This window comes from Lagenorhynchus albirostris, chromosome 4, assembly GCF_949774975.1.
Source record: "Lagenorhynchus albirostris chromosome 4, mLagAlb1.1, whole genome shotgun sequence".
NCBI lineage: Eukaryota > Metazoa > Chordata > Mammalia > Artiodactyla > Delphinidae > Lagenorhynchus > Lagenorhynchus albirostris.
The window spans coordinates 111051875-111079100 of NC_083098.1; the positions used below are offsets into that span (position 1 = coordinate 111051875).

Consider the following 27226-nt stretch of genomic DNA (forward strand, 5'->3'; position numbering starts at 1 on the left):
AACTGCCCCAGACCCTACAAGGTGTTTACAGTTGGGTGCTCCTCGTAGACTGACGTGCTTTCGGGGAGCCTGCATGTGAGGTTTAATAGCTAGGCCTCCTGGACCGTGGGCCAGGGCTGTTGGGACACTTTCCTGGGGTCCCTCACCCGTCCAGTTATCGTTTCACGTTAGAAGCTCTGTGACCTCCCGGAGCTCACCCACAGCTGACATGTGTTTCTGCTGGGGTCTCTCCAGCCAAAGGGGGCAGGTCGCAGCTTCCCCGGAGCTCCCACCCCATCCTACTCCTGTGTGGCTCCCGGACACCCCTGGAAGCCGTCTTCCCCCGGGGTCTTGCCTGCCGCCAGCACGCCCCCCCGCAGTGCCTCCCCAGCACCCCTGTCTTACAGCCTCGCTGTGTGGGTGGCAGCGGGACCGTCTGTCCTGGGTGCCTGGAGGGCAGGGATGCCCCATCCCATCTGGAGGCCTGGCCTAGCCTGGAGCAGAGTCACTCACTGCCCAGCAGGTGTTGGTGGCCTCAGAACGTCTTGCCAGACCCTGTGCTGGTGGCAAAGACAGAGTGAAGGGGAGGTGGCAGTGCAGGCGGGGGGGGAGGGTGGCCGCCGGCCTGCTGGACAGGGGCCAGTTCACCTGCAGGGCCGGCCCTGGGCTGAACAGACGGTTTGCCCCTGCAGAGTGGCCCGGCTCCCCAGTGCCCAGGCGTGGCCGGGCTCAGGACGCCGATGACAGAAGGGCATGCATGACCTCAGCAGTGCCCCTGTGGGCTTTTAATCCTTGCTGTCCGCTGTGCTGCGCTGGCTGCAGTCCTCACAGCAGCCCGCGCGGTGACTCATCAGCTCCTTTCTATAGTCGAGGGGACTGAGGCTCAGGCAGAACGGGACCTCGGCCTGTAACGTGACCTCCTGCTCCTGCCGGCCTCAGCCCACAGAAACGCTGCGTACAGCGGCGCCGGGCCATAAACACACTGCGTCCCTTTGTCACTTCTCTCCTGGAAGTAGCTAGCTGGCAGGTGTTTCTAGTCTGTATTTCAGGGTCAGTGACCTGGTAAGGAGACCAGTTCTCCGTGGGACAGGGTGGTATCAGGGCTGCAGGGAAAGCACGCGTTTATTATTTTCCCTTCCATCTTCACTAAACCAGCGGCAGTGAGCCACGCATCTCTGAGAGGCCCTGGCTCAGGGAACAGAGGCGGATGGATGGATCTGCTGTCAAATTCAACTTATTTATAAACCTCTGGCAAATCCCAGAGCTGTCTAAAGCCCCCTGCCCGCAAACCACATCCCTTCCTTCACCACCTGCCATCCTCTCAGACCCATGAGTGATGAAATAGCAGCCAGGTGGGCCAGGGCTGGACCAGCCATGACGCCATCACATCCGCCAGTAACCACGCCAGGTGGCGCTGCCCTCCCTCTGCCGAGTGGCCACACCTGCCCCTTCCCAGTGTGAGCAGCAGAGCTGGATCCTGACTGGAGGCCACGGGGTGGGCACGGGGCTGCAGGGCCTGTGGGATCCCCAGGGCCTGGCCCAGAACTGGTGTGAGCCGCTCTGCACCCGATGGGCAGCCCACCTGTGGGAGAGCCTGTTGACCTCAGGCTGACACTCCTTTTCGCAGACACAGGGCTGGTGACCCCTGTAAGAGGCATCCGGACGGAGAGGGAGCTCGCTCACTTACAGGTGGAACAGGAGGCCCTGGGTCACACTCGGCCCAGCCTCTGCGGTGGCTCAGATGGGAGCTTTCCTAAGACTGAGACGTGGTCCCTTCTCTCGTCCACAAATCATGTGTTCGGCCCTGTGTGGCTGCTCCCGATACCAAATGGGCCCGCACAGTGGGGAGGCCTCCGGGTCCACTGGGTGACGTTGCCCGCCTGGTGCCCGAAGAGGGCTTGACGAAGGCTGTGGCGTTCACCGGGTTCCCCTGGTCCTGGCCTCAGCAGCTCCTCCCGGGCAGCACCTCCCCGCTCCAGCCCAGCCTCCTGAGCCCTGCGGACGGAGCTCTGCCACACCCACCTCTGAGGATGCTGAGAGCCCAGGCGGGACCGGGTGTGCCCGGCTGGGGCCTCACGAACGCTGGCTGAACTTGAAGCTGCCCGGGCGTACAGTCCTGCTCCGGCGCCCCGGGGGGACCTCGCTGCCTTGTTTCTCACTGTTCTGCCTTTGAGCTGAGCAGTCACCATCGGCAGCTTTGGGGGTGGTGGGGCGATGTCTGGAGTGCACTGAGCAGAGGCCCGGGTTGGAGCTCGGTTCCCACGCTGCCTCGTGGTCCCTTCCCTCTCTGGGTCTCACTTGCTGTGACTGAAATGGGACTAACAGATCTCAGCTCACAGGGAGACATCGTGCCCGGAAGGCACTTGGCCACCTGTCAGAAGGAGCCGGTGTGGTGGCAGGGCTGGGATGTGGAGACGGGCCTTGGGTCTGCAGAGACTCCAAGGAGCAGCCCCTTAACAGGGAGACGGAGCTAACCTGCCTTTAGCTTCCGGAGGCTGAAGAAACCCGGTTCGGGCAGGGACAGGGCTCCCAGAGGAGGTCCCCCCGTGCATCCCAGGCTGGCGCCCACGCCCACAGGGCAGCAGCCGCCACCGGCCATCCTGGTGACCATCAGAGACTCTGTCACGGTCTCCATGCTGGGAGACTGCTCAGCCCAGAGGCAGAGGGGCGCATCGAGCCGCGGGGTGTCCTGGGCCCCAGGAGTTGGTGGAATCCTGGCTGCGCTCTTGCCAGCGAGGTGGCCTCGGCTGAGATGCCGCTCGGGGGTGCTAGCCGGACCCTGCGGGCGGTGCTGGGAATCGGGGGTTTAAAAGTCTCCCTGGTGACTGTGAAGGTAGCCAAGGCCCAGGACCCTTGTTACTGCAGTCTCCCTTCACTGTGTGACAGACCTTGGCGTTCCTGTAATGCTTTGGTTGCTTAGAGACACAGGTAACGTGCCTTCCGCCAGATGGAAGGTTTCTCTCTCTCTCTCTCATTAAAGCCGCAGCTGGCAGGCAGTGGGGCTCCCTGAGGTCCTCCTAGAGCCCCGATTCTCTCGTGTTGCGCTGCCGGCCCCCGGGGTGTTGTCCCTCTCCAGGCAGGTTAGTCCAGGCGATCAAAGCCGCTGAGAAGGGAGCGGTGGAGGGCAGGAGCCCCCCAGAACCTGCTTCTGTCACAGCCCCGCACACCCCGTTGGCCAGAAGTTAGCCCCATGGCTTCTACTGGCTGCCGGGAGGGCTGAGAAGCGTGTCGCGAGCTGGGCCTCACGCGCCCGCCTGCCACTGGGAGAAGGGCAGGGGGAGGCAGAATGCAGCCCGTGACCCCTTCCTCAGGGCCTGGCGAGCAACATGTGGAGACGGGGTGGGCGGCGGCTTAGCCCGGCTGATGGATGGACAAGGGAAGGCAGCCTGACTTTTGGGGGGCCCTAGACCCCCGGTGAGCGGACGAGAGCTAGGGACTGACCTCCCCACCCCCGGGTTCCACGGGCTGTAGGGAAGTGCCTCTCCCTTAGCGGACAGCTGCCCCCCGAGAGCCCCCCACCCTCACGTGCCCTCATGGGGTCCTCGTGGCTTCCTGGGCTCTCTGGATCTCCAGGTCACACAGCTCCCTACCAGGCCCTTGCAGGTGGTGTGTCCTGACCCCCCGACCCTTGCCTTCTCCCCAGCGTTTGTGTCCTGCGGCTCTGCACCCTCTGCTCTGGCCGCGGGCCTCTCTTCAGCCTGTGTCCCTGTCCTCCTGCCCCGAGGACCGGCTCCTTTGGGTCAAGTGCCCCCACCCCCTGCTCCCAGGAGCCTTTCTGACTCCCTTCCTTCACTGTTTGAATATGTTGCTTCTGGTGGACATGTCAAAAGTGCCATTGTCTTCTAGGGGATTTAAAATCAATGGCCACGAGTGTAAGATCTTTAAAGAAGCAGGAAGGCCCGCTGTGTAAGTCCCGTCGCCACGGCCTTGTACAGACGTCCATCCCGTTACCATGCAATCAGTGTCAGGCAGTCAGCTCACCTCTGAGTTTCCTCCAAGCCCAGGGAGGTGCTCAGTGACCACGGGTTGGGTGCTACCTGGAGACTCACGGGCCTCCCTCCTGCATCGGTGCGTGCGTCTCAGGGGGCGGCGTGTCTTTCAGAACACCCAGTGCATCCCAGAAGGCCTGGAGAGCTACTATGCGGAGCAAGACTCCAACGCCCGGGAGAAATTTTACACCGTCATCAACCACTACAACCTGGCCAAGCAGAGCATCACCCGCTCGGTGTCGCCGTGGATGTCAGTTCTGTCCGAAGAGAAGCTCTCAGAGCAGGAGACGGAGGCTGCTGAGAAATCCGCTTAGCGAGATGGGCAGGTTCCTTACAGTGTCGCTGGAAGGTAACGAAGGGACTCTGAGGGAGATTTCATTAGATAGAATTACTGGTAATTTAGAGGCTACTCATGTATGGTGCCACTGCTTCTGTTTGCTAACGCTGCTCTGCGAATACAGCTTGCTGCAGACCATGGGCTAAAATCAAGGGCATATCAGCACTGCTAAAAGAGCTCTGACACCACTTGCCATGGTAAAGAATCTTAATTTAGCAACTTTACTGGGATTTATTGGATGCTGTCAAAAAATAAATTTACACTGGATATGCAAGGGGTTCAGACTTCAGATAAATGATGCATTTTGTGGGATTGTTTTTTTTTTTTTAAAAACCACCTTGCCGTTTGCAAACCTTACACCATAGCCATATCTAGAGTGATCCCTTGCTTTGCTAAGAGCAAGCTGTACTGCACGTTTCTTCCCCCCTCCCGCCAATGGCAATAGTGCCAGTGGTCAAGATGCACCATAGTGAGCGTCAGAGGGAAGGAAGGAAAGATGCCATCAGGTCGCAGTTGTGCCCTCGCCTGCCCCGTGCTCACTCCTGAGTGCGCAGGCGCTGCGGCAGGTCGGCTCGGGCAGGGGTCACTGCTGCAGGCAGAAGGCTGCCTCTCGGTACAGAGGGCGCCCGCTGGGCAGGGGAGCCGTGTTTCCCTCAGTGCATGTGGACTGGGTCAGAGCATGTGAGGTGGGGACTCTGGGAAGAGGGGACCCTGGGCCACAGGCTGCAGAACCCGTCTCCCTGTAGCTAGTCTGTCTGCTCTGTGATGGGCTGAGTAGGAATGAAACCTACCGGCCCTTTTGTTCACATCTATTATGAATAAGTTTGCACCGACAGCTGTATTAGCTACTTAGTTTTAAAACAATTAGCTGGGTGAGAAAAGTGAAAGTGTAATTGCTGGTAAGCCAAGGCTACTTTAATTTTTATTTTGTGGGACAGATGTAACTCCTTTGATGTAAGAAGCAGGCAGGAAAGGCTGGGAGGGGGGCTGGCGTCGCACCTTGCAAGTCCAGTTATGACATTTTCATTCACAATCTTTGTAAGACAATTATGTTTCATCCTGAATCTTGACATTAAAGTATATGTTTACAAAATTGCCAGTTAGATAAACTAAGTGTGTAAGATGATTAAATAGAAAAAAAGACGTTCATGGACATTTTCTTCCATGTTATTTAAATGTGTTGTTTCTGGTGGACATGTCAAAAGTTTCACTGTTTTTTTAGCTCAAAAATAAATGACAAATAGTGCAAGATCTGTTGCGAACAAGCATGGTGGTCGTGGCCAACTCCATTACTGTTTCCTGAAATGTGCTTCCAAAACATACAGTATATTTTATCACCAAGGGTGTTTGTTTGGAAACGACGACCATGACCTCGGAGCAGTGGGTGGGCGTAGAGTCATGGACGTTGCGAAGCTGTACCGACGCATAAGAGCAATAACCACGCACCAGAACTTCTGCGGAGACAGCGTCTATCAGCAGATTCCAGCCCGTGTCAAGGCAGCCCTATTTGTATTTTCTAGGAGACATGTATTTTATTGACTGTAAGCTCATTCACATGTAACTTTTGACATTTCCCCTCTGTGCAAATAAAGAACACAGGATCCCCGTGGTGCTCCCCGGACTGTCTGTGCAGAGCCCTCGAACCCACACCCTGGGGGCCCATGCGCACTGGGCGCTTTCTGCACAGATGTGGCCGCAGGTGCCTTGTGCCTGAGTACAAGCAGGCGTTCCTGATTCCTGGGGCTCTGGGGGGTGGAGAGGCCCAAGTCCTCCTCTGGACGAAGCTCCGTGGGCCCCAGTGGCCGCAAGTTGGGCCTTCCCCACCCCCTGCCCACCCATCAGGAGAGTGTTGGGGGCAGCATTTCTGAGGGGAGCCAGGCCCCGTCCGCACACTTCTTCCCAGGCAGGAGGCAGGTGGGCACGCACTGACTTTCTAACCTTGGACCCACCAACAATACATTAAATGGCTGTAGTTGTATGCACTAGACTCCCAGGGCGAAGGTGATATCTCCTCTACTGCGCGATGGGTCTGTGTATCAGTTGGCTGAGGCAGACAGGAAGCCCAGGAAACAATCCATCATGTGCTGTGAGAAGCTACTGGCCAGTGCTCTTCCTGCTGCCACCGGGAGGGAAAGGCCGGCGCCGCCTCCAAGCCTGAGACGTCTGTGGAGCAGGAGGCCCGCGCGGCTCCTGCGGAGGAGGCGGCTCCCCGCTCCCCGGGGCGGCCCCATCAGGTGCAGGAATAATCACCCCCGGTTCCTTCCCTCTGGCCGCAGGCTTGTGACGCAGACCACGTTTAGTTGTGTGGTTTTCTTTTTCAGCTACTACATGGGCTTAAAACCACAAGTCGGGTGTCCCTTTTGTGAGTACATATCTCCGTGCCCCCTCCCCACCGACGGCTCCAACGCCAGGGACCACGACAGCGCGCCCAGCGCGCCGTCTGCCGGGTGTGGCCGCCTAGCTGTCGTACCAGTCGAGGAAGAGCAGGGAGAAGGAGCACATCACCAGGAAGAAGAGCACCCACACGCGGAAGCCAGCGTTGTTCTTGATGGCCTGGGGGGCGGGGCACGGGGGTTAGGCTGGAAAGGCTCTCAACTGCCTCGTGCGTCTGCACATGCTCTCCCTGCGGGGCTCTGACTGTGTGGACTGCTCAACCCTATGCTTACCTTGCACAGACGCCTTAATTATTAAGCAAAACCAAAAAGTGGGTTTAAAGTCTGTTAGACAAATGGGCTGCATCTCCCTCTCTGGTTAGTCATCACGTGGAGATCATGCACAATTCTCCCAGGAAAAATGGCTCATGTCCACCCCAGGGTTAAACCCACACAGACAGGATGAGAGCGTGTTTCCACTACCCTGACGTGTGCTTCCTAGTAGTGCGATGGCAGTGGTGGTCCAAGAACGGTCCCATGTCAACCCAAACCTGAGGACTGGACTCAGAAAATAAAGTCCACTCAACAGAGTCTACTGTGGTGGCCCTGTGAACAGCGACCAGGGCTCTGGGTCCTTGGAGGGGTCCCACAAGCCTCTCCTGTGGGGCCCAGCCCGGACTTAGGGAGGGACCCCTGCACCCCAGCTGGCTCCTCTGCAGGGCAGTGAGTGGGGTCCTGGGCTTGGCAGGGTGGAACGGGCCCATCCAGCGCAGTCCTGAGACCAGCCCTGTGCACGTGGCCCAGACAGGGTGGACACTACTGCCTGGACTCAGCACCCCTCCAAATCAGACACAGTGCCCCGAGAGTACCCACCTCTCTGATGTCTTCATTGCCCTCCTTGATATTCTCAGTTGCTCCTACTACTAATTGGTGAATACTGTCAATCTCAGCTTCCTGTCGGGGAAGAGAACAGCAGATAAATACAACTGCCACCTCCTTCGCCGAGCGTATGTCACCATAGTAACAGTAGCTGCCACTTACTAAATGCTGGGGCTTTACACACCATGAACCCACGGGTCCTCATAGCACCCGACAGGTAGGCAACACTTTCATTTACAAGAGGGAAACTTAATTAAAGCATAGAGAAACCCAAAGTCACACAGCACCCAAGCTGCAGGACTGGGACTGGACCCGGTGCCTGTGCTCCCTCCACCCCGGCTGGCCGCCTTCCTCCACTCATTGGACAGGAAGAGTTCAATCGCAGAGTGGCCACCACGTGCCAGGGGCTTCAAAGCACACGTGGCTCTAAAACATACGTGCTGGCTTCAAAATGGCACTTTGTATATCACCATTTTCTCTCTCAAAAAAAAAAAAGCTAAAACTTAAAAATCAAAATGGTATGCAGGATGTTTGCAAAAGTTTTACTCCAAATACTGGGAAAGCTTAAACATGGGATCCTGGGCTTACACAGGAGTGGCTGGCTAATCGCCCACCATTGCACCCCTGCACCGGCTGCGAACCACACTGAGGTCTGAGGAGCAGGCCTATCTCTCCCTCTAGGCGGTAGGGAGGGAATACAGACGAGTGTGGGTTTTAGGGAAACCTGACTGATACAGTACCGCAGAGAGGAAATCGACCTTCAGCCATCCGATTCCCAGCAGTGAATGCCACATAGTCTAAGGACCTGAGGGCCAAGGACTGCTTTGCTCCAAAATCTCGCTTTTTTTTTTAGAGAATCTCCAAGTGGGAGCTGGCTGACCACGGCCACTGTTCCCATGAGAGGATGGGTAAGAACCACCGTGCAACGTAGATGAGGAAGCCCAGACAGACTCAGCTCTTCTCAGGTCTTAGAAACCCCGAGGGAGCCAGGCAGGGCTCAGCCTGTGCTCTGCAAATCCCTCCCAGGTCGAGGCCCAGAGCCCTGGGGGTGACACAGGGTAGGGCCCTGAGTGGCTCTCTGCCACCTCCTGGGGCACATGTCCAGAACCCCGGGACTGCTGCTTCCTAACCGAGAACCAGCCCCCAACTGAGAATCAAATGTGAAGGGCAATCAGTGCTCCTCAGTGGCTGGGCTGAGTGTAGGAGCAGAAGAAATGGTCGTGAAAAGTAAGGGCTTTTAGTGCACTTGGGCCCCAGGACCTCAGAGTACTTTGCTGCATGTAAGCAGCCCTGTTGTAGTGAAGGCCCCTGGCCCGTGGCTCTGGCTGCGCTAGTGAACAGTGCATTACCCAGGTCTGCCACAGCCGTGCCCACAAACAACGGCACCTGGTTCCAGGACTGAGAGCCTGAGGGGGCCCGGATCCCATTCGCCACCCCTGAGAGTGACGCAGGTGACCTCAGCCCCGCTTTGCTGAGGGGGAAAGAGCTCATGTCACATTACACGTGACGGGGAACCGGGTGGGGGCCGTCTGTCTGACTCCACCTGGGCTCTGAGCTCCTCCCGCCACGCCGAGCTGCCTCTAAGGACAAGTGGGTGCTCTGAGGGGGAGACATCTGACTGAGCTGTTTTCTGTGTCCGGAGGCTGAACTGATGGCCATCAGGCTTCCAAGTGAAGGCTTAGCAGATACATATTAGAATGGTTCCTGCAACACGCTAGTGAAAAGGGCACCTCCTGTGAACCACCTTGTGTACCCAACGTGCAATGATCTGACTGGCTGTGTGGTTTAGGGGGCATCCTGTGAGTGGAGTATCTTTAGCCAAGCAGCCCAGTCTAATAACACAGTGAAGAAAAATAATTTTGTCTTTCAAACTCTTCCAGTCTGCGGATACTAAAAACAACAGGGAGAATTTATCAGGTGTCTGAAAATTTTGCCAGTTAGTGGCTGCTGGAAGAATTTCAGAACTGTAGGCAGGTAGGAATGACATGAAAATCCATGTATGAGGACAGTCACATTTCCTGTGAGGACGGGACACCTGAGGTGGCGGGGACCCGGCATTTGAGAGGGCCAAGTCTGAGCTTGTCACACCGCTGGCTGAAAAGCTGCTACTCATGCACCTTGCTGGGTGCTTTCCATGGGCTATTCTCGGAGCCTTACGACAACCATGCAAGGGCCACTCTATTTTACAGATGAAAAACCTGTAGTTCAGAGAGGCTCCCCAGCTTCCCAGAGGACATCCAGAACCCAAACCTAGCCGCCTCCCTCCCCCACGTGCTCCGCTGCACAGGGCTGGGGCGTGTGGGGAGCTGCCCCGGACTGCAGAGGCTGCTCCCGGGGAAGGGGAGGCTCTGGGCACACAGCTGCAGAGGCCCAACGACCTCAGAAGAAATGTCCCAAGTTCTTAGTGTATCCCCATTTTAAGCTAAATCTTAAAACCACTATATTTTTTCTTACTTGTTGTAAAACCTTCTCTGTGAATATCTCTTGGAGTCTGGAAATTTCAACCACTTTCCCTTCGATTTGCCTTCATAAAAAAAAACAGATTACACATTAACTATTAGTACTTGGTGATCTTAACAGCAGCGTCACACATTTCTAAAGAAGCTGTCTCTTCTAAGTGAAGGCATGAGAGAGGGAGGGGACACCGCGTCAGGCTCAGGGAAGGAGAACACGGGCAGAGGAAGATTCACTCTCCTAACTGGCTCCCCTTTAACATCCCTCAGCTTACTGGGGCATACTGGACTGTTTGGAAACCCACCCCGCCCCCCTGGATAAGCTGGCTCCGGCGCCCAGCCTCCTGAGCCAGTGCCCGGGCCAGGGGCATGCAGCTGCGCCCAGTCACACAAAGTAAAGTCTCCTTTAATGCCGAGCCCTGTCTTAGCAACACCGTGACACATGGGGGGGATTCAAAAGAAAACGTCAGAATGTGTTGTCACCCAACTTTGTTACCTCTCAGCAGGTTAGGGGGAAGAGTGCATTCACCGCTCAACCCAACTTTGAAAGGAAACCTGATTCTGGCTGAAAACATCCCATGCTGGGATATCGGCAACTAAGTGTGCGGGCTTCTCCCCGTTTCATGGGCGGCGAGGGTGACCCTGGGGCGGGCCGGGAGGTGCACGTCTAGAGGCTGAGCTGACAGCTGCTTTAGCACAGGCAGCGGCTGAGCTCCAGCCCAGGAGGAAGCGGAAATGTTCGATGGGGAGATGATCCCTAGTTGTGTCGCTCGGGCCTTGAGTCCCCCTAGACCAGGTGAGGGAAGGAGAGGAGACTTGGGAGAAGAGTAAGGAGGGGTGAGGGTGGGGAGATCGCCGTCTCTGAGGAAGGACTGGGAGACGTGCTTGTGAAGCCAGAGACGGGGAAGAGCCGGGGGCAGCGATCAGAGGGAAACACCTGCACTCAGTCTCCAGGGCTGCGCAAGTGTAACGTCAGGATGCATCTTCTTTCGGGAAGTGACCACGGTGCAACAAGAGTTTCGGCGCATCCTTTCAGAATGCTCCCGGCATTCCCAGGGCAAGAGGCCTGAGTGCCTTCACCGGAGGGCTGGTAACCACACCTGTGTGGGCCACGGCCACGGGCCTTCTGCATGGCTGATCGCCCTGGTGAGGGAGCAGCCGGACCCCAGTGGAGCCACCTGCAGGGCTTCCCTCTGTCAGCCGTCCCTCACGAGGTCTCCCTTTCATCTTGGAGTAATTAAGTGTAACTAGGCCCCACGTGGCAGTGGTCATTATGTCTGGTGCCATCTGCCATCAGGAGCCGATCCTCTTGGATGGGGTGGCAGCACCTGGGAGCCTCGTGGCAGCCCGTGGGGTTACCTCACAGGCCCACAGGTCGAGGGGAGTCAGTGAATTCAGGCAGTTTCCTTGACCCCCTAAGTGGCGGGAGGGGCCCGACATTTGGCCCAAGAGCCACATGTGATGCCTGGGCACCAGAGTAAATTAATAAAGTTCCTAGTTTTGGGGAAAGTTGTAAACTAGGCCAGCGGCTCACAAAGGAACCACACACATACCTCACTTCGTCAAACAGGCTGTTCATTTCACCAATCAGGCGCTGATTTTCTTGTTCGAACTGTAAGGAAACAAACACGTTAAGGATGAGGACAAACTGACTAGAGTCTCAAAGCACCACGGCCAAAGGCAAGTGTCGAGCAAGGCGTGTCTGTGCAGAAACCTTTGATCCGCCCTCTAAGAATCACTACGGAGCCCCTCTTTCCAGCATGGATCGTGGCGGCATTGCTGGAAGACCCTGAGCGTTCGTGTGAGGATAGCCAGGCCGTAGGAAGAAAATGAAACCCCGCAGTGCAGCGGGGCTCCCTGTGGCTGGACCTTCCATCTCACTCATTTGAACCGCACGCACGCAAGCCGACTCTGACTGGGAGCGCGGAGGCCTGTGGGTTAGCCCCGTTAGGCCAGCCGCCCTGCTCTCCCTCTGGGCCCTCACGACCTCCTGACATCGTCCTCTTTAAATGGAGCGGTGAGGCTGCGCGGCCGTGCTGAATCAGGGTAGTGGCAGGACCGCACTGGGACTCAGTCTGATCGCAGAGCCTGGCCTTGGCCAGTCGCCGCAACAGGGACACAGGCCCGGGAGCTGGAGAAGCTGCACTCCCGGTGCTTGGGATGGCACCAGGCTTTGGGGCTCAGTCTGGGTAACGATGCCACCCCAGCACCCGGGGAGTTCATCAGAGCTGAGCTAACTGCAGGGTGGACAGCTGCTCTCCCAGCCATCCTGCCAGCTCGATACTGGTCAAACGCGAGGACGGCGCGCATCTGAAGCGCCGCCATGGTGTGGGACCAGGAGGAGCTGTCGTCCACGATGATGACTCAGGCCTCACGCGTCCACTCCTCCGTCTCTTCCCCGACGGGTCCCACGTGTTCCCAGCTCACGTGCCACCTTCTCCATGATACTGTCCTGGGCCTTGGAGCTCAAGGTTATTTCTCATTTTTCTAACCGTGGCCTGGTATCTTCTCAAAATCCCTTAGAATATTAGCCATTTTCTGCCTTGTACTGAGTTGTGCGTGTCTCAAACTGTCTGCACGACTATGAGCCGCTCAGGTGGGAAACGTATTGGACCCACACACATTGGAAAAGGCCTCTGTCCACACGCAGGGGCTTGGTCCACCAGGGAGGGGGGCTGTGCTCTCACCTCCGCACCTGCCCGCGCAGCAACCTTGTTACAGCCGCCGGCCCCTCCGCACCCCTTACCTCCGCCTTGCTCACTCCCGCGCCCCGTCACTCAGGGAGGCTTCCTCTAGCGGGGCCTCCTCAACGTCAAGTCCTTTTCCTCTCCCTCCAGCCCCTCTGCGAGGCTCTCGGCTGGCAACCTCCCTTCCTACTCTGCCAGTTTTACTTGGCACACGTGCCATATTCGTTCCTTCCCTGCTATCTAAGTTCTGCCCTCATCTCTCATAGTCTTCAGTCTGCCCTCCATCCCGTCAGTCACATGCCGGCCCTGCCCCTGCACCCTGCAGATCAGGTCTGACGCCAGGTGCACGAGCTGGCCACGCCCCAGGCCTCTCCGAGGGCATCTCCTGCCATCCATCCCTTGCCTCATCTCTGCACAGGCTAGCCTTCAGCCTAAGGTGGATTCATCCTCTGGCTGGGGAACTCCAACGGGTCCCTAGAAACCCAGCATAGGCACCTTCTTAGTCATCAGACGCAGCAGGGCAGGTTTCGTCATGTTCCACCATCCCCCTCTCTTTAAAGCTTCTCTGCTCTCGCCTCCATCACTGCACTCCCCCGCTTGTTTGGGGTCTGGCTCCCCTCGTGGGCGGGGTGGTCTTTCTCCTCTGGACCCCGAGCCCAGCACAGGGCCCGAAACACGACAGGGCGTGGGTTCCCAGCACCAGCCGCTCATCAAAGCACAGAGGCCTCTACTCCACCCCAAGCCACCTCGGAGGCCGGGGTTGGCGAGGCTCCAGGAGACCAGAGCGGTGGGGAGCCTCCTGCAGGGCCGGGGCAACCAGCAGGCTGCCTTGCTGGCCGCTGCCAGGGCACTGCCACGGCCCTTCTAATTATGTGTCAAAAAAGCTATTTAAGGGAATAAAAGCGTCACTTTTGAGTCTGAAAGAATCAGCTCTGTTAACTGTCAACAGTTACTTAAGAGTCTGATATATATGAAAAAATACAATTACTTCAGCATGTGGGTGCTAATTTGACTAATTCTCTCAGGTACTTTACTCAGGTTTTGGCGGTGGGGTGGCAGGGGGCATTTTCTCTGAATTTTTCTAACAATAATATGGCCCTACCCTTTTAAATCTGCAGCCCTTTCATGCTTTTAAACTGTTCCTAAACAAAATTAACTAGGGGTTTGAGGTGGTTTATTACTGGAAATGGTCCTTGGGAACAAAGCTTTCTGTTTGTTTCCTCCCCAATTTAAGGGCACCTGGCTTTCTTTTAAGCCTCTTGGTAATTGTTACTTTTTTTTTTTTTTGGTTGGTAATTGCTACTTCTGAAGGGCTCCTGTTAGCAGGGTCAGGAGTGGGATCAGATTCTGGCTCTGACTTCCTTCCAACCCATGGGTTCTTGATGCCACCTGAGAAACTCCCCATTCCTGGAGGAAGTGAGAGAAACAAATGCCTCAAGGGATCAAGCAGTGGTAAGGGCTGAGGAGAGAGGTTTGCCGCACCACATCTATGGAGAGCAGCCTCCATTCAGGGGTTGGGAGTAACAATGAAACTGCATTTAAAAACCCAACAAAACCTGTTTCCCACAGGGAGCCATTTAACGAGATCTGGCCACACTCTGGTAGGTTAGGTGGCGGCCAGGATGCTGACCGCATTCACTCGCACAGGCTGCAGGGAGGTTTCCGAGACTGGGCAGCAAACCTGTACACCTCACCTCTCATCCGCCGAGTAAGGCAGGGAGCTACCAAATGCCAGGCTGCGGGGCGAGGCAGGGGATATGCCAGGGGCTTTGATGGCCCAGTTCCTGTGGCCTCATGGGAACTTCCTGGGTGACCCTTCCCCAGTCACTGGCCTTCTGTGTGGCCTGTCAGTTTCTCTTTGTGAACAGATGTGGTTGGTTATTCTTATCCTTTCCCGCCTGATCCTAAGGGTGAGGAGGGACAGCTCCTTTACCTTCTAAGCTGTATGCCCTTGGGCAGGTAACTTAACCTCTCTGTGTCTCTGCCTCCATCACTAAACTGGGGATAATTGTAGTACTCAGTAGGGTCCTTAGGAGGAAGATATGTGCTAATCCGTGGAAGCTGCTTACCAACTTCACCTCCATAAACGTTAACTACTGTTATTTAATCTCTTCAGGAGTAGATCCTGGATATGCAAAATGAGTCATTAAATGCTTTGACGGCCCCTTCCCCCTCCCTTGTTTCAAATTCTAGAGGGCCACTACTGGTCTCCTACCCTCTCAGGCCTGAGAAGCACAGGCACACAGAGCTCCCTGGGGCTCACTGGCAGCCCGCACAGGCAGGGGCTTCACAAAGTGCAGTGCTGAATGCAGCCTCAGCTCCACGATCAGCACCAAGGGCAGGGGACCTACAGGCCCTGGGACGACACACCTGCCATGTCCTCCATCTCCATGAGTCCTGGAAAAGGGAGATGAGAGGCCCGGATGATGGAGGAGGTGGGCAGGCAGGGCCCAGCAAGCATGACGGCAGCCAGCCTGTCCTTCTGCGCCACTGCACTCTACACTGTTTAGGTCTCACAGCAACACACAGTGCTTTCCCTCACTGCAGACCCCCAACAGCCGTGGTAGGCATCATGGTTAAGAGTCTAGGACTTGGGGGCCCAGCAACAGTCCCTACCACATATGGGGCAGCATAAATTAATAAATGCTCAAGCGCTCATACGGTACTGGGCTGAGACGGTTACATGCACGTCAGGCAGTATCATTTAACTGCTTTATTCCATTCGGAAGTAAGTCAGACTTTCAAGTAGGGCCCCCCAAAAGGGTTTATAATCTGGTTTAAAGGATACAGATCCACATTGTGAATACATTGTCACAGAAATCCTTTTTTAATCTAATCCTCTTTACTGTAGTTTTAAAAAGAAAATCATTCCTACCAAGGCCTTTGAGCGTCCGATGAGACCAGGAGAAGGATCTGCATTGCAAAGACCTACGAGCAGTTCACTGAAGCGACGCTGTGAACCCACAGGGGCTTGGCCTAGAAGGCAGTCTGCCCCCTTGGCTCAGAAGGCCACCGCCCAGGCCCACTCTGGGCTCTTCTAGTTGTGCTTTATCTGTGCCAAACACCTTCACACTTGTGGCTCTGGGACCCTCACCGTGACCCCCACCTATGCCCCTGTGAACCTCCCCAGGGTCTGTGCCCCAGCGTTCACCTGTGTGGCGCTCACATTCCATCAACAATTCTCCTGTTCTCAATGTGTAAGCCAAGCTTGGCCACAGACCACAAGCCCTGCCAGCCAGCCCCCTGGTGCTTCCAAGGGCCCACCTCCGGGGACAGGGGCTAGGGACACTTTTCATGTGATCTGAAGAACAGAAGTCACATTCATGTCTTTAAAAATTATTCCAAGAAATACATCACTAAGTGCAGTGGTTTCACTGGAGGCAAGTAAAATGAATGTGGGCTTAGAAAGGAGGCATTTTCTCTGGGTAACATCAGAAAACAATTTGGTTCCACTCAGCCTGACCACAAAACATCTGCTTATATTAACTCAAAGGCATTAATATCCCTGCATCATGAGCGATGAATGGAAACGTATTGTGCGAATCATGCAATGCTCTGCAGCCACTCTGGAACAAGTAACAACAGCTCCTACGGGTGAAATAATGAATTAAACTGCTGTTATAGGGCTCAATTCATTATTTTACCCTGAGGAACAGTGATTATGACTTATGACCACAATTTGCTGTAACACTTTCCAATTTCAAACCAATAGTATGCATTTCTTTCTCTTCATTTTCAGGGTTGAGCCTTTTAAATAAGGTTCAGGTCAGTCAGACTGTAGGATATGGTACTTAGCTATGAGCCCCAATTAAAGAAGTGAACTGAACATTAAACAGCTTGTCATAAAAGTACTGAACAGTACAGCCTTCTGCCCCATCCTCTTGCAATTACGCGATAAAAGTTAGGGAGGTCCTGCTGGTTCTGATTGCTTAGGTCACTGATATCATGACGCCGAAATAACTAGCATTATTGGGAATGATCCCTGGCATGTTTCTGGACAATGCTTCATTCATTTGGACACTGCTTGGACAAAGCATGGTGCACCAACCATCATTATGGAAAGACAAGCCTTATGATGTGAACATGTGTTTCTCATATGCAACAGCTACATACATCACACTCAGAACATGTGCAGGGAACCCAGGACCACACGGGGCCAGCAACGATCTCTCACTGTTTGTGAGGGAACATTCTCTGAGCAGCTGCTACGTGCCCTGCACTTTCCTGGGCACTCATACATACATGACTGTATTCCTGACAATCCTGTCAACTTACCAAGCTGAAGTTCAGTGAGGCTGATTTTCTTGCCCCCAAATTACACAGGCAGTAAGTGATATAAAGAGAGGGTTAAAAACCAACTCTGTCAAGTCCCAAAGCCCTTGACTGGGGCCATCTCTCACTGGCGCCAAGCATCAGCTGATCACAGCTATCCTTGCTGCCAGCCTTCCACTGGTCCAGCCCCCGTGCCTCTTGCAGCTTCTAAGCACGCGTCTGTGCAGGTTAACAAGCTGCTGCTGCTCACCACCGCCTGCGGGGAAGGCAAGTCCTCTGGCAAACGACTGACGGCCATTCTTCCAGCTACTTCCTTTAAGAAGCCGTGCAGTGTATTTTTTAAAAAGCCCTAAATGGAAGCTAAGTTCTGCCTAAATACAAATGTATTCTTTCTTAATGAAGGGATAGTACTATACATATTTTTATCTCTAGCAAAGATAGGTGGTCATGTTACATGATACAGGGGAACGTGACATCATTTTCAATAATAAAGTTATTTTGTGTAAGCTGAAGGAAAACTATGAGCTTTTAAGAAACTCCGGCCATCATTTGGCTATCAGGGAGCGTGATCAAATTGTCCGCCTGGGCCTGCCCTCCAGCGTTGTGTCCCGGGGTGATGTGCTGTGCCTTTCTCTCCCCTGTATGCACTGTTTCAAACACCAGCCCTCAGGTGTATCCCACAGTCACGTCTCCAGCCCAAGCCCCAAGCCCGGGATCCCAGCACCCACCAAACACCTCCCACGGACTCACACCTGTCCGTGACCAGGTCCTCATTTCCTGACTGCCGGCATCCTGCTTCCCCGGGTCACAAAGCTCCAGGCTCTTTCTCCTGCCTCACTCTCTTCACACGCCCTGCTGCCCTCCAGTGGATCACCAGGTCCAGTCCACTTCCCGCAGCAGCTCTCTCATCTCCGCTCTCACTTCCGCTCCCTGGCCATCGTCTTCAGCCTCTCTCTACTTGACTGGGCAGCCACAGCTGCTGCCTGGAGTCTACACTGCCGCAGTCTACACTGCGAGGCCTCCGGGTCACGTGCCTGCTGGTCTGGGGGGCACTGAGCACGTACTCCAAGTCAGAGGTGTGGAAGGAAGCAGGGGCCTGGCAGGCCACTTTAAGGTGTTTGAGTTACTTCCTTAGCTCAGAATTATTTTTATCTATCAGGGGCACAGATAGCTCTGCTTCTTGTTCTAAAGAGAGTCCCACAGCCTCTGAGGGAGCACCCCCATAGCAAGTCCCAGGAAAGTCATGGCTAATGGTGTCATCACTGGAATCAGTGTCACGCTTCTAAGGTGATGATCTTAAAGGGGAAACTGCTCATCTGGGTGAATGAATGTTTGTGAAACAGTCCTGAGTATAAAATATGTATGAAGACTCCATGGAGCGGCAGCTGCCACCCCGCGTGGCCCTTTGATCCTGCCGTGAGGGCAGCACACGCACCACAGCCCTTCCCCACACACGTGAGCACTGCCCAGGCCCCCCCGACCCTGTGCAGCCCAGGGCTGCCCTGCCTCTGTGCATACCTGCCACTTTGAAGGGGAAAGGCCAAGGGAACTCAATTATGAGTGCCTTCTGTATGCCTGGCACCCTCTTGGGTCAGCTCACTCAGTCATTAGCCCACTGTGAGGGGCCACCGGTGTTTCAATCCCACAATCAGGCGTGGGGAAGAAACAGGAAGCCTCGAGAGCAAGAGGATTCTGAGCCAGCTTTATGCTCTCGGCAGCCAACGCTCAAGAGAGCAGACCTGGCCCCCTTGCTGGGGCTGGTGAGGCCTCTGTCAGGCCGCCCAGGTCAGTCTGCCAGTGCTCCTGTGCAGGCTACACTCACCTAGACCACCAGATCCCAGCGGGCACTCACATGAGCTGTGATGCAGGAAAAAAGCTCAGGGTTTGGAGCCAGGGCTCGGGGCATGGAGCATGGCTCGGATGCTGGGCTCTGTGACCTTGCACGGGCTTTGGAAGTTTTGTGCCCCATTTTCGTCAACTATACAAGAGAGATAATTCCTACTTCACTAGACTGTTATGAGATTAAACAAACAAGGCCTGGTGCATAGAAGGTGTTCATAAATAATAATTTAGATAGAATATTCTAGTAGTTCTTACTGATGATCCTGCTTTACCATTTAAAACAACCTAGAGTTTTTATATTATATTCATCAAAGTCACTCATCCATTCAACAAACAGTTCCCACCCCTGCTCTAGGCTCTGGGAACACAGCAGTGAAGGCAGACAGATTTCCACCCTCGGGGCACTTGTATTCTAGTGGAGGGATGAGGGCAGGATGTGGGCACACAGACATAGTGGCTGGGGCCACTTCAGGCCAGGTGGTCGCGGAAGGACTCTCTGAGGACATAACATCTGAGCCTGTAGGACAGGAAGACAGGAGTGAAGAGCTTGGTGACACGAATGCCTCTGTGTGAGGTCTGGGAGGAGATGGGTGCCTCTCTCACTCGACAGCCATGGCTCGAAGCTCTACCTCTCATCTTCTTCAGGAGACATCAGGAGACCACTGACTGCAGATAGGCTCAACCACTTACTAATGAGGGGCCCTTGGACAAGAGAGCCGACTGCTTTTTGCCAAAGTTACAAGAAGACAGTAATGCCCCAACACCTCTTAGTGTGATTACTGAGACTATCACGGATAAAACAAGTACTAAAAAGCTCTGTCCACCGTAAAGCGCTGCAAATTAAGATGTCATTTGCCAGGCACAGCCACTGGAGGGGGACTATGTGGGAACCGGCTTCTCAGCTCTTTGGGCAAGGCCCGCATCCCACCAGGGCAGCTCTAGGACATATCTGTTCCCAACCCCAGGTACACGTACTCCATGTGGCTCTGTCACACCGATGTCCAGACAGCTGTGCACAGACCCGGCCGTAAACGAACGGGTAGGGGCTATGGCCAAATCTGTCCCTTTTCTTTTGAAACTCACCCAGAGATAATAAACTACAATTGGCAACTAGGGGACAGGTAAATAAAAGGAGGTGATATTCGCAGTTAAGGTGTTACTCTTTTCATTCTTCAGCCATTACTTATGCTTTCTTCACATTACCATGCACCAGTAATTCAAACAATTAAAAAGCACCATAGCAGCGATTATAAAAGACCCATTTAGAATAGAAGACTATTTTACTGCCACTGAAAAGACATCTAATATTAATAAAATTATTCCAAGGCAATTTCTTCTTTAAGCTACTGCAAATTCAAAACATAAGAAAAGCATACTAAGAATCTGGAAATCAAGTGGAAAATTGATCTAAAATACTTATTTATAATTTTTAAAACTCAGTATAAAAATGAGGGCAAGGGCATTTAGGATGACCTCCTACTCAATGAAATATTCTTACTAAAACTAGTTAAAAATACATGATTAGGCAGAGAATAGCATTACCATTTGTATTTCTTCTGGGGATAATTCATCTTCACCTTTCCCATCTCCCCAGGTTCCCAATTCAGGTTGTGCTTCGGCCGGAATCTTTTCTGTTAAAAAAAAAAAAAATTGAAAGTAGGCAGAAGGCAAAATATTCACTTTAGAATAGGTTGTCTTAGGATGCAGGCATATTTAAAAACATGAGATGGAAGGAAATCATAGAGCTTTGTTCACATTCGACTATCTGTTGGTTAATATTCAAGCACTGCAGCATGACTCTTTACAATGTAAAGATCTGTGTGTGTGTGTGTGTGTGTGTGTGTGTACGGATAGATGGGACCCACGCACAGTTTCAGTATTGGCCTGATCTCAGTAATGGTCGCAAACCAAATGGACGTTCTTCAGGACCAGTTTTCAAGCGGACTTGACTTCAAAACACATACTCGTATGCTTATACACCTCCCTCTACTTTTTAAAGACTGCAAAATGTACGGGTAATTTCATTAAAAAAATATATATATATACACATATATAAAAAATAGAGGAAATGCCATACCACGCCAATCCCATTCCCCTCCCAGAAGTAACCACTGTTTGTCAGTGCTTTGATGGAGTCTCGCAGGCTCTATCCAGCACACTCACACACACACACACACACAGATATGCAATTCCCTGCTTCCTCCGCAGCCTAGAGATAATTTATAGTTCTATGTGTGTGGCAGTGTGCTTTTCACAAAGATATCAGTGGTAACACATTGTTCTAAAACTTGCTTTTTATAACTTAACGATGCATCTGGGTGATTACCCAATGTCATTTCACATATCTACCTTGTTCTTTTTTTTTTGGTGGTATGCGGGCCTCTCACTGTTGTGGCCTCTCCCGTTGCGGAGCACAGGCTCCGGACGGGCAGGCTCAGCGGCCATGGCTCACGGGCCCAGCCGCTCCGCGGCACGTGGGATCTTCCCAGACCGGGGCACAAACCCGTGTCGCCTGCATGGGCAGGCGGACTCTCAACCGCTGCGCCACCAGGGAAGCCCTACCTTGTTCTTTTAATTGCCGCGTAACATTCCACCGTAGGGAATTTCCTGTGTAACTGTAACCCCACTGATAAACCTTTGGTTACCTTGGGTTTTCTGCTAGTACAATGGTGTGTGTGTCAGTCCGTGCTTTGGTGCATTTTGATGTACTCCAGGACGGGGGCCTGGGCATGGACTGCTGACTGGCGGTCATTTTACTTTTAATCTAGAGAACACTTTGACCGGGATCACATAAACATGGGCCAGATCTCTGACAGAGCAGAACAACAGCACAGCTCCCAGAAGGGGCTGCCCCACCCGGGAACCCTGATAGAGAGGCCTATGTGGCTCATCCAGGGGTGGGCTGGGAGCAAGGTGGGGGGCGGGGAGAGGGAAGGTGGGGGGGGGAGAGGGGAGGCGGAGAGTCACTCCTGGGCGGAGGCTGTAATGGGGTCTTTTTTTTGTATAGGTGACTTTGTGTCGGGTGTCTCAGCAGTGCCTCTGGGCTTGTCAGTGGGTTGACAAGTACTTAAAGGCAAATACCGCTTCTTTTTCTTTTCTTCCCCAATCTCAGTAAATTTCCCATAGCTGCTCTCAGCCCCATGAGATGGGCAAAAGTCCAGAGTTTTTGCTTTGAGACTGATAAGGGAAAAGAACATAATGATAGCACCAGTTTAGAGAAAAAAGATTAGGCAGACCTATGTACAAGGTATGGTTATTATTCTGGATATGTCATCACAAAAAAACTCTATGTCATCTGCGACCTTGTGCAAGTTTTTAAAAATTGGCTGTTTTTGCCAGAACTGTCATCATATTTATAAAAGACACATGTATAACTTAGATATAATATAGGACCTATAAATATAATACATAATTTTTATATAAAAGATATTTATAAAAGGTTGGAAACATCTTTAGAAGCTGAGGAGGTGTTTTTCTGAGACCACATTCTTCAGGTGGAACATCTGTACTTTTCACTCATCCCCCCCCTCCAGAGCCCTCTATCTCCTACCTGACCTCATTATTGTATCCATCTCAAGCTTTTACCATTATGTGTTTTAAGGATAAGAACATCAAATTTAGAAACACAGAAACATATTCACATCAGAACGAAGCATAAATCAGCTCTGAGCTGGAATGGAAAGTTTGTTAAGAGCCTTTGCAGCCACCTGGAGCCACCCTGACCTGCAGCTGTAAGAATCAGCCTGAAGCACGGCACACCCCATGCGAGTGCTTTGCCCAGACCTCCATGCACCACGATGCCAAGGCACTCAAGTCCAGACTCCTTGGTCCAGTACTCAAGGCCCTCCGTATGGTCTGGCCCCATCCACCTTTCCCACCTTAAGGCCCACTCCTCCTCCCCTTTCTGTGAGTTTTGCTGACCCAGAAGTGGTTTCTTTACTGACTACGTTCCATACCTCTCCCACGCTTTCCGGCCTCTGAGTATTTACTCATGCTGTTTCCTCTGCCTAGGACATTCTAAGCTTCCCCTTTTTCAGGTTCAGACTCATTTCTCCGGACCACCTCCTCCTGAAGTTCCCTGGCCCTCTGAGTGGACTACGTCTTTCCCACCTGTGCCCTCTTTTTTGGCACTACTCACTTTCTCAGGGGCTGGATCTGAGCTTCCCTGTCAACTGAGGGCAGGACCCGTGACTGACTGGAGAAGAAGGGCAAGAAGTATTCACAAATAACCGTACCCATCTTAGTGGAAACCAATGTCAGGAAACAAATTATAAATGGGTCCACAAAGATCTCATCCTGGCTGAGTAAGAATATGGAAGGAAAAAAAACTAAACCTCAGACATGCACAGAAGGTCAGCTGTGACCACAGAGGTGCTTTATTGTGCTGCCTAAATCAAAAATAACAAGACTAGTGCCTTTTTTAAGAAACAGGAGTATGACAAGCAAGAAACCACCCTCTGCCTAGAAGTGTACCACCTAGTCCTACACTAAAGTATTTTTTCTAACTTACATCTCATGTTTCAAAAGCAAAATGAAAAACCTGAAAAGATAAGCAAAAGACACCACATAACCCAGATTTTAAAAATCCTTCTGCTAACTGTAGATAACCTTAGCAAAATGCCCATGGACAGGAAAAAGCTGTCTTCCAATGGCACAGAGAAAAGGGCAGATATACGACCCCTAAGAGGAACCAGCTGGGTGTGGGGGACGAGATTTACCTGCCAGCATCGAGGTGGGGATGGAGATGAAATGGCAAAGGCCCTGGAAAACTGGCAGCACCACGGAGGTCTGCGCAGGCTTCTCCCCTCCCCACACATTCCCCTTAGGTGATGCATCCAGGTCCGTGGCTCTGAACTGCCTATGTCCTATGACTCCCAAAGACCTCCAGCCCTGAGTTCTTCCCTGATCTCTAGGCCCACTCCAACGGACTCACTATTTCTACGTGAAAATCCAATAGGCATCTCAGACCTCACACGTGTAGCCAGAATATGATTCTGCTCCCTCCCACTCCTCCCGGCCTCACTGCAGACCCTCGCACCTTCCTCATCTTGGTCGGTCCAGCCCAAACCTAGAAGTTGCCCTTGATGGCTCTCTTTCCCTCACCTCTCGCGTCCTACCTACTGGCTAACCTTCAGTTCCCAAGTGTGAGCAGAGGTTGAGCCCTTGTCTCCGCGGCCATCTCCACCACCACGTCCCTCAGGTGACACCTCATCCCGCCGGCGTGTGGCCTCCTGCAATAGATTCCCAACAAGGCCACTTGGTTCCTCTTTTTCTCACCCCACTCCAGCTCCACACGGTAGTCAGGGAGGATTTAAATGTGACCCGGGCCTTGTCATGCTCAGCTTAACAACCTCCAGGGCTCCTCACTACACACAGACCCAGAGCTGAACCTTTCCCACTGCCTGTAGGGCCCTGTGTGATCAGGCCTCTGCCTCCGTCTCTCCCCCCTTCTTGTACCCTTCTCACTGGTGCCTCCCTCTTGTGAGTGTGAGTGTGTGTGCGTGTACATGTGTGTGCACGCATGTGGAAATATGCCAGCTCATTTCTCCCTCCTTGATCTTTTCACTGGCTGGTCCCTCTGCCTGGAGAACTTTTACCTGCAGGAGAGTTCTGATTTCTCCACATCCTGCAAACGCACTTATCGTCGGCCTTTTTCATTCTAGCCATCCTGGTAGGTGTGAAGTGGAATCTCATTGTGCTTTTGATTTGCATTTCCCTGATACTAATGATGTTGTGCATCTTTTCGTGTGCTTTTTGGCCACTTGTATTTCTTCCTCGGAGAGATTTCTATTCAGACCCTTTGCCATTGGGTTATCATTTTCTTATTGACTTGTAAAAGTTCTTTCCATGTTCTAGATATAGACCCCTTATCAGATATATGATTTTCAAATATTTTCTCCCATCTGTGGGCTTTTTTCACTTTCTTTTCTTTTTAACCTTTAAAGCACAAAAGCTTTTAATTTTGGTGAAGCCCAGTTTATCTAATTTTTCCTTTTGTTGCTTGTGTTTTGGTGTCATATCCTTGTTAATCTTTTGTCAAATCTGAGGTCAGGAAGATTTAGCCCTATGCTTTTTTTTTTTTAATTAATTAATTAATTTATGGCTGTGTTGGGTCTTCGTTTCTGTGCGTGGGCTTTCTCTAGTTGTGGCAAGCGGGGGCCACTCTTCATCGCAGTGCGTGGGCCTCTCACTATCGAGGCCTCTCGTTGCGGAGCACAGGCTCCAGACGCGCAGGCTCAGTAATTGTGGCTCACGGGCCCAGTTGCTCCGCGGCATGTGGGATCTTCCCAGACCAGGGCTTGAACCCGTGTCCCCTGCATTGGCAGGCAGATTCTCAACCACTGCGCCACCAGGGAAGCCCCAGCCCTATGCTTTCTTATAAGAGTTTTAGGGTTTTAGCTCTGTGTAGGCCTTTGGTCTACTTGAGTTACCTTTTTATAAATGGTGTGAGTTAAGTGTCAAACTTTGTTCTTTTGCATGTGGATATCCAATTTTCCCAGCACCATTTGTTGAAGAGACCGTTCTTGCCCCCTTGAATGATCTTGGTCCCCCAGTTGGAACCCAGTTGACCAGAGCCACACGGTTTTAATTCTGGATTCTCAATTCTGTCCCATTGATCCATATGTCCGTCCGTCCTTGTGCCAGTACCACACTGTCTTGATTACTGTTGCTTTGTAGTAAGTTTCGAAATTGGGAAGTGTGAGTCCTCCTACTTTGTTCTTTTCCAAGACTGTTTTGGTTATCCTGAGTTCCCTGCACTTCCTCATGGATTTTAGAATCAACTTGTCAATTTTCACAAAGAAATCAGCTGGGATTCTGAAGAGGAATGCATTGAAACTGTAGATCATTTTGGGGTGTACTGCCATCTTAACAACACTAATTCTTCTGATTCGTGATCTTGGGATATTTTTCAATTTATTTGGATCATTTTTAATTTCTTTCAACAATGATTTGCAGCCTTCAAAGTATGTTTTACATTTTTGTTGAATTTATTCTTTTTGATGCTATCATAAAGGAATTGTTGCTTTTTAAATTCCATTTTTGGATTGTTCATTGAAAGTATACAGAAATGAAATCTCTGTATAATGGTTTTGTATCCTGCAACCTTGCTAAACTCATTTACTACTTTTCTTTTATTGGTGGATTCCTTAAAATTTTCTGTACACAATACCAGGCAGTTTGTAAATAGAAAAAACTTCCTTCCTAATCTAGACTTTCATTTCCTTTGCCTTCCTAATTGCCTTTGCTATCTTGGCCAGCCTACTAATTGACTTCCAGTACTCATTTGAAAAAGAATCCTGCCCAATCCTTAGTGTCAAGCAATGGATCTCGTCATAGCTGCTCTACGAACTACCGCAAAATGTGCTCTTTGTGGAGCCCTACTGCACATGCCAGACACTGCCTGGCCCTTTACACTAGCTCCTGAAATGCTCAAAACAAACCACAGCCACATGATACTATAAGAAAGTTGAGGCTCAGAGTTCAAACAACTTGTCCAAGGTCATGGTGCAGGACAGAGGCCAGACTGTGAAACCAAGGTTCACGACCCTTCCATGACATCACACTGCAACCACTGTGCTTTCCCTTCCCTCTCACTTAGAGGAAGGGATGGCCCATCTCCATGAACAGAAAATAGATAAAGTTGGGGTACAGCAATGGTTAATATCTTTCTTTTGGGAAAAACAAACAAAATGAGGTAGAAAAAGCCTGTTACATATGCAGGAATTTGTACATAAAGTGTGCACATTTTTAACGAGCACTAGTTAAGATTTTATTACCCTTTGGGACTCCACATAACCAAGGAAGAGATGGCTCAGAAATAAGCATCACCAGATGACCATGGAGGAAAGAGCTGCCTGGTGGAGCTGTGGGGACAGTGAAGTGGAGCCAGCAGCGGCAGCAGGGGCCAGGATACAGGGGAAAAAGCAAGAGAGGACCAAGATGGGGCGGGAGGAGTCCTGAGATGTATTTACAAAATGGGGGAAATGGTTCTCGGAAGTGCCACTAAATGCTGCAGCTGGGACCTTGACGGCCTCCAGAGAGACACCCTTCACACCATTCTGCTCCTACACGTTGATCAGAAGCTAAACTGGAGGGTTCTCTCAACATTTTGGTGGGCCGGCTTAGTCAGGACATAACTTCGTGATTATAAAGCATCCAAATACTGACTTTAAGATAAAAATATAAACCGTGAGGAACAGCATTCTCTCACTGACCATTTGTTTTCTACCACCGAGAGGCATTAAGTTCCTTTTGCTTCAGGAAATATTTCCACAGCAACTAAAAGCAATCAGTGCTCCCAATAGAGTCTTCATTCATTCATTTTCTTCAACAAAGATTTAATGAGCACCTCCTATGTGCCAAGTATTGTTCTGGGTGCCAGTGTTACAGCACTGAACAAAGCACATACAGAAAT

The 27226-nt window shown here is 52.3% G+C and overlaps 2 protein-coding genes across 8 annotated transcripts in view; one reads left to right on the forward strand and one right to left on the reverse strand.

Annotated features, from left to right (window-relative positions):
- Window positions 1-5911, forward strand: part of NSG1 (neuronal vesicle trafficking associated 1) — a 32433-nt gene extending 26522 nt beyond the window's left edge. For 3 of the 6 annotated variants that reach the window (XM_060148523.1, XM_060148524.1, XM_060148520.1), the window contains one exon: window positions 4082-5911. In XM_060148523.1, the coding sequence (XP_060004506.1) occupies window positions 4082-4282 (201 nt within the window). In that variant the 3' untranslated portion in view covers window positions 4283-5911. Of the gene's footprint in view, window positions 1-4062 lie in introns of all 6 variants that reach the window. The other 3 variants (XM_060148519.1, XM_060148521.1, XM_060148522.1) reach the window with 3 other exon arrangements.
- The window catches only part of STX18 (syntaxin 18), a 121086-nt gene continuing 99671 nt past the window's right edge, over window positions 5812-27226 (reverse strand). For both annotated transcript variants that reach the window (XM_060148516.1, XM_060148518.1), the window contains exons 7-11: window positions 20353-20441; window positions 11563-11621; window positions 10011-10080; window positions 7551-7631; window positions 5812-6858 (exon numbers count right to left, since the gene is read on the reverse strand). In XM_060148516.1, the coding sequence (XP_060004499.1) occupies window positions 6763-6858; window positions 7551-7631; window positions 10011-10080; window positions 11563-11621; window positions 20353-20441 (395 nt within the window). In that variant the 3' untranslated portion in view covers window positions 5812-6762. The remainder of the gene's footprint in view (window positions 6859-7550; window positions 7632-10010; window positions 10081-11562; window positions 11622-20352; window positions 20442-27226) is intronic.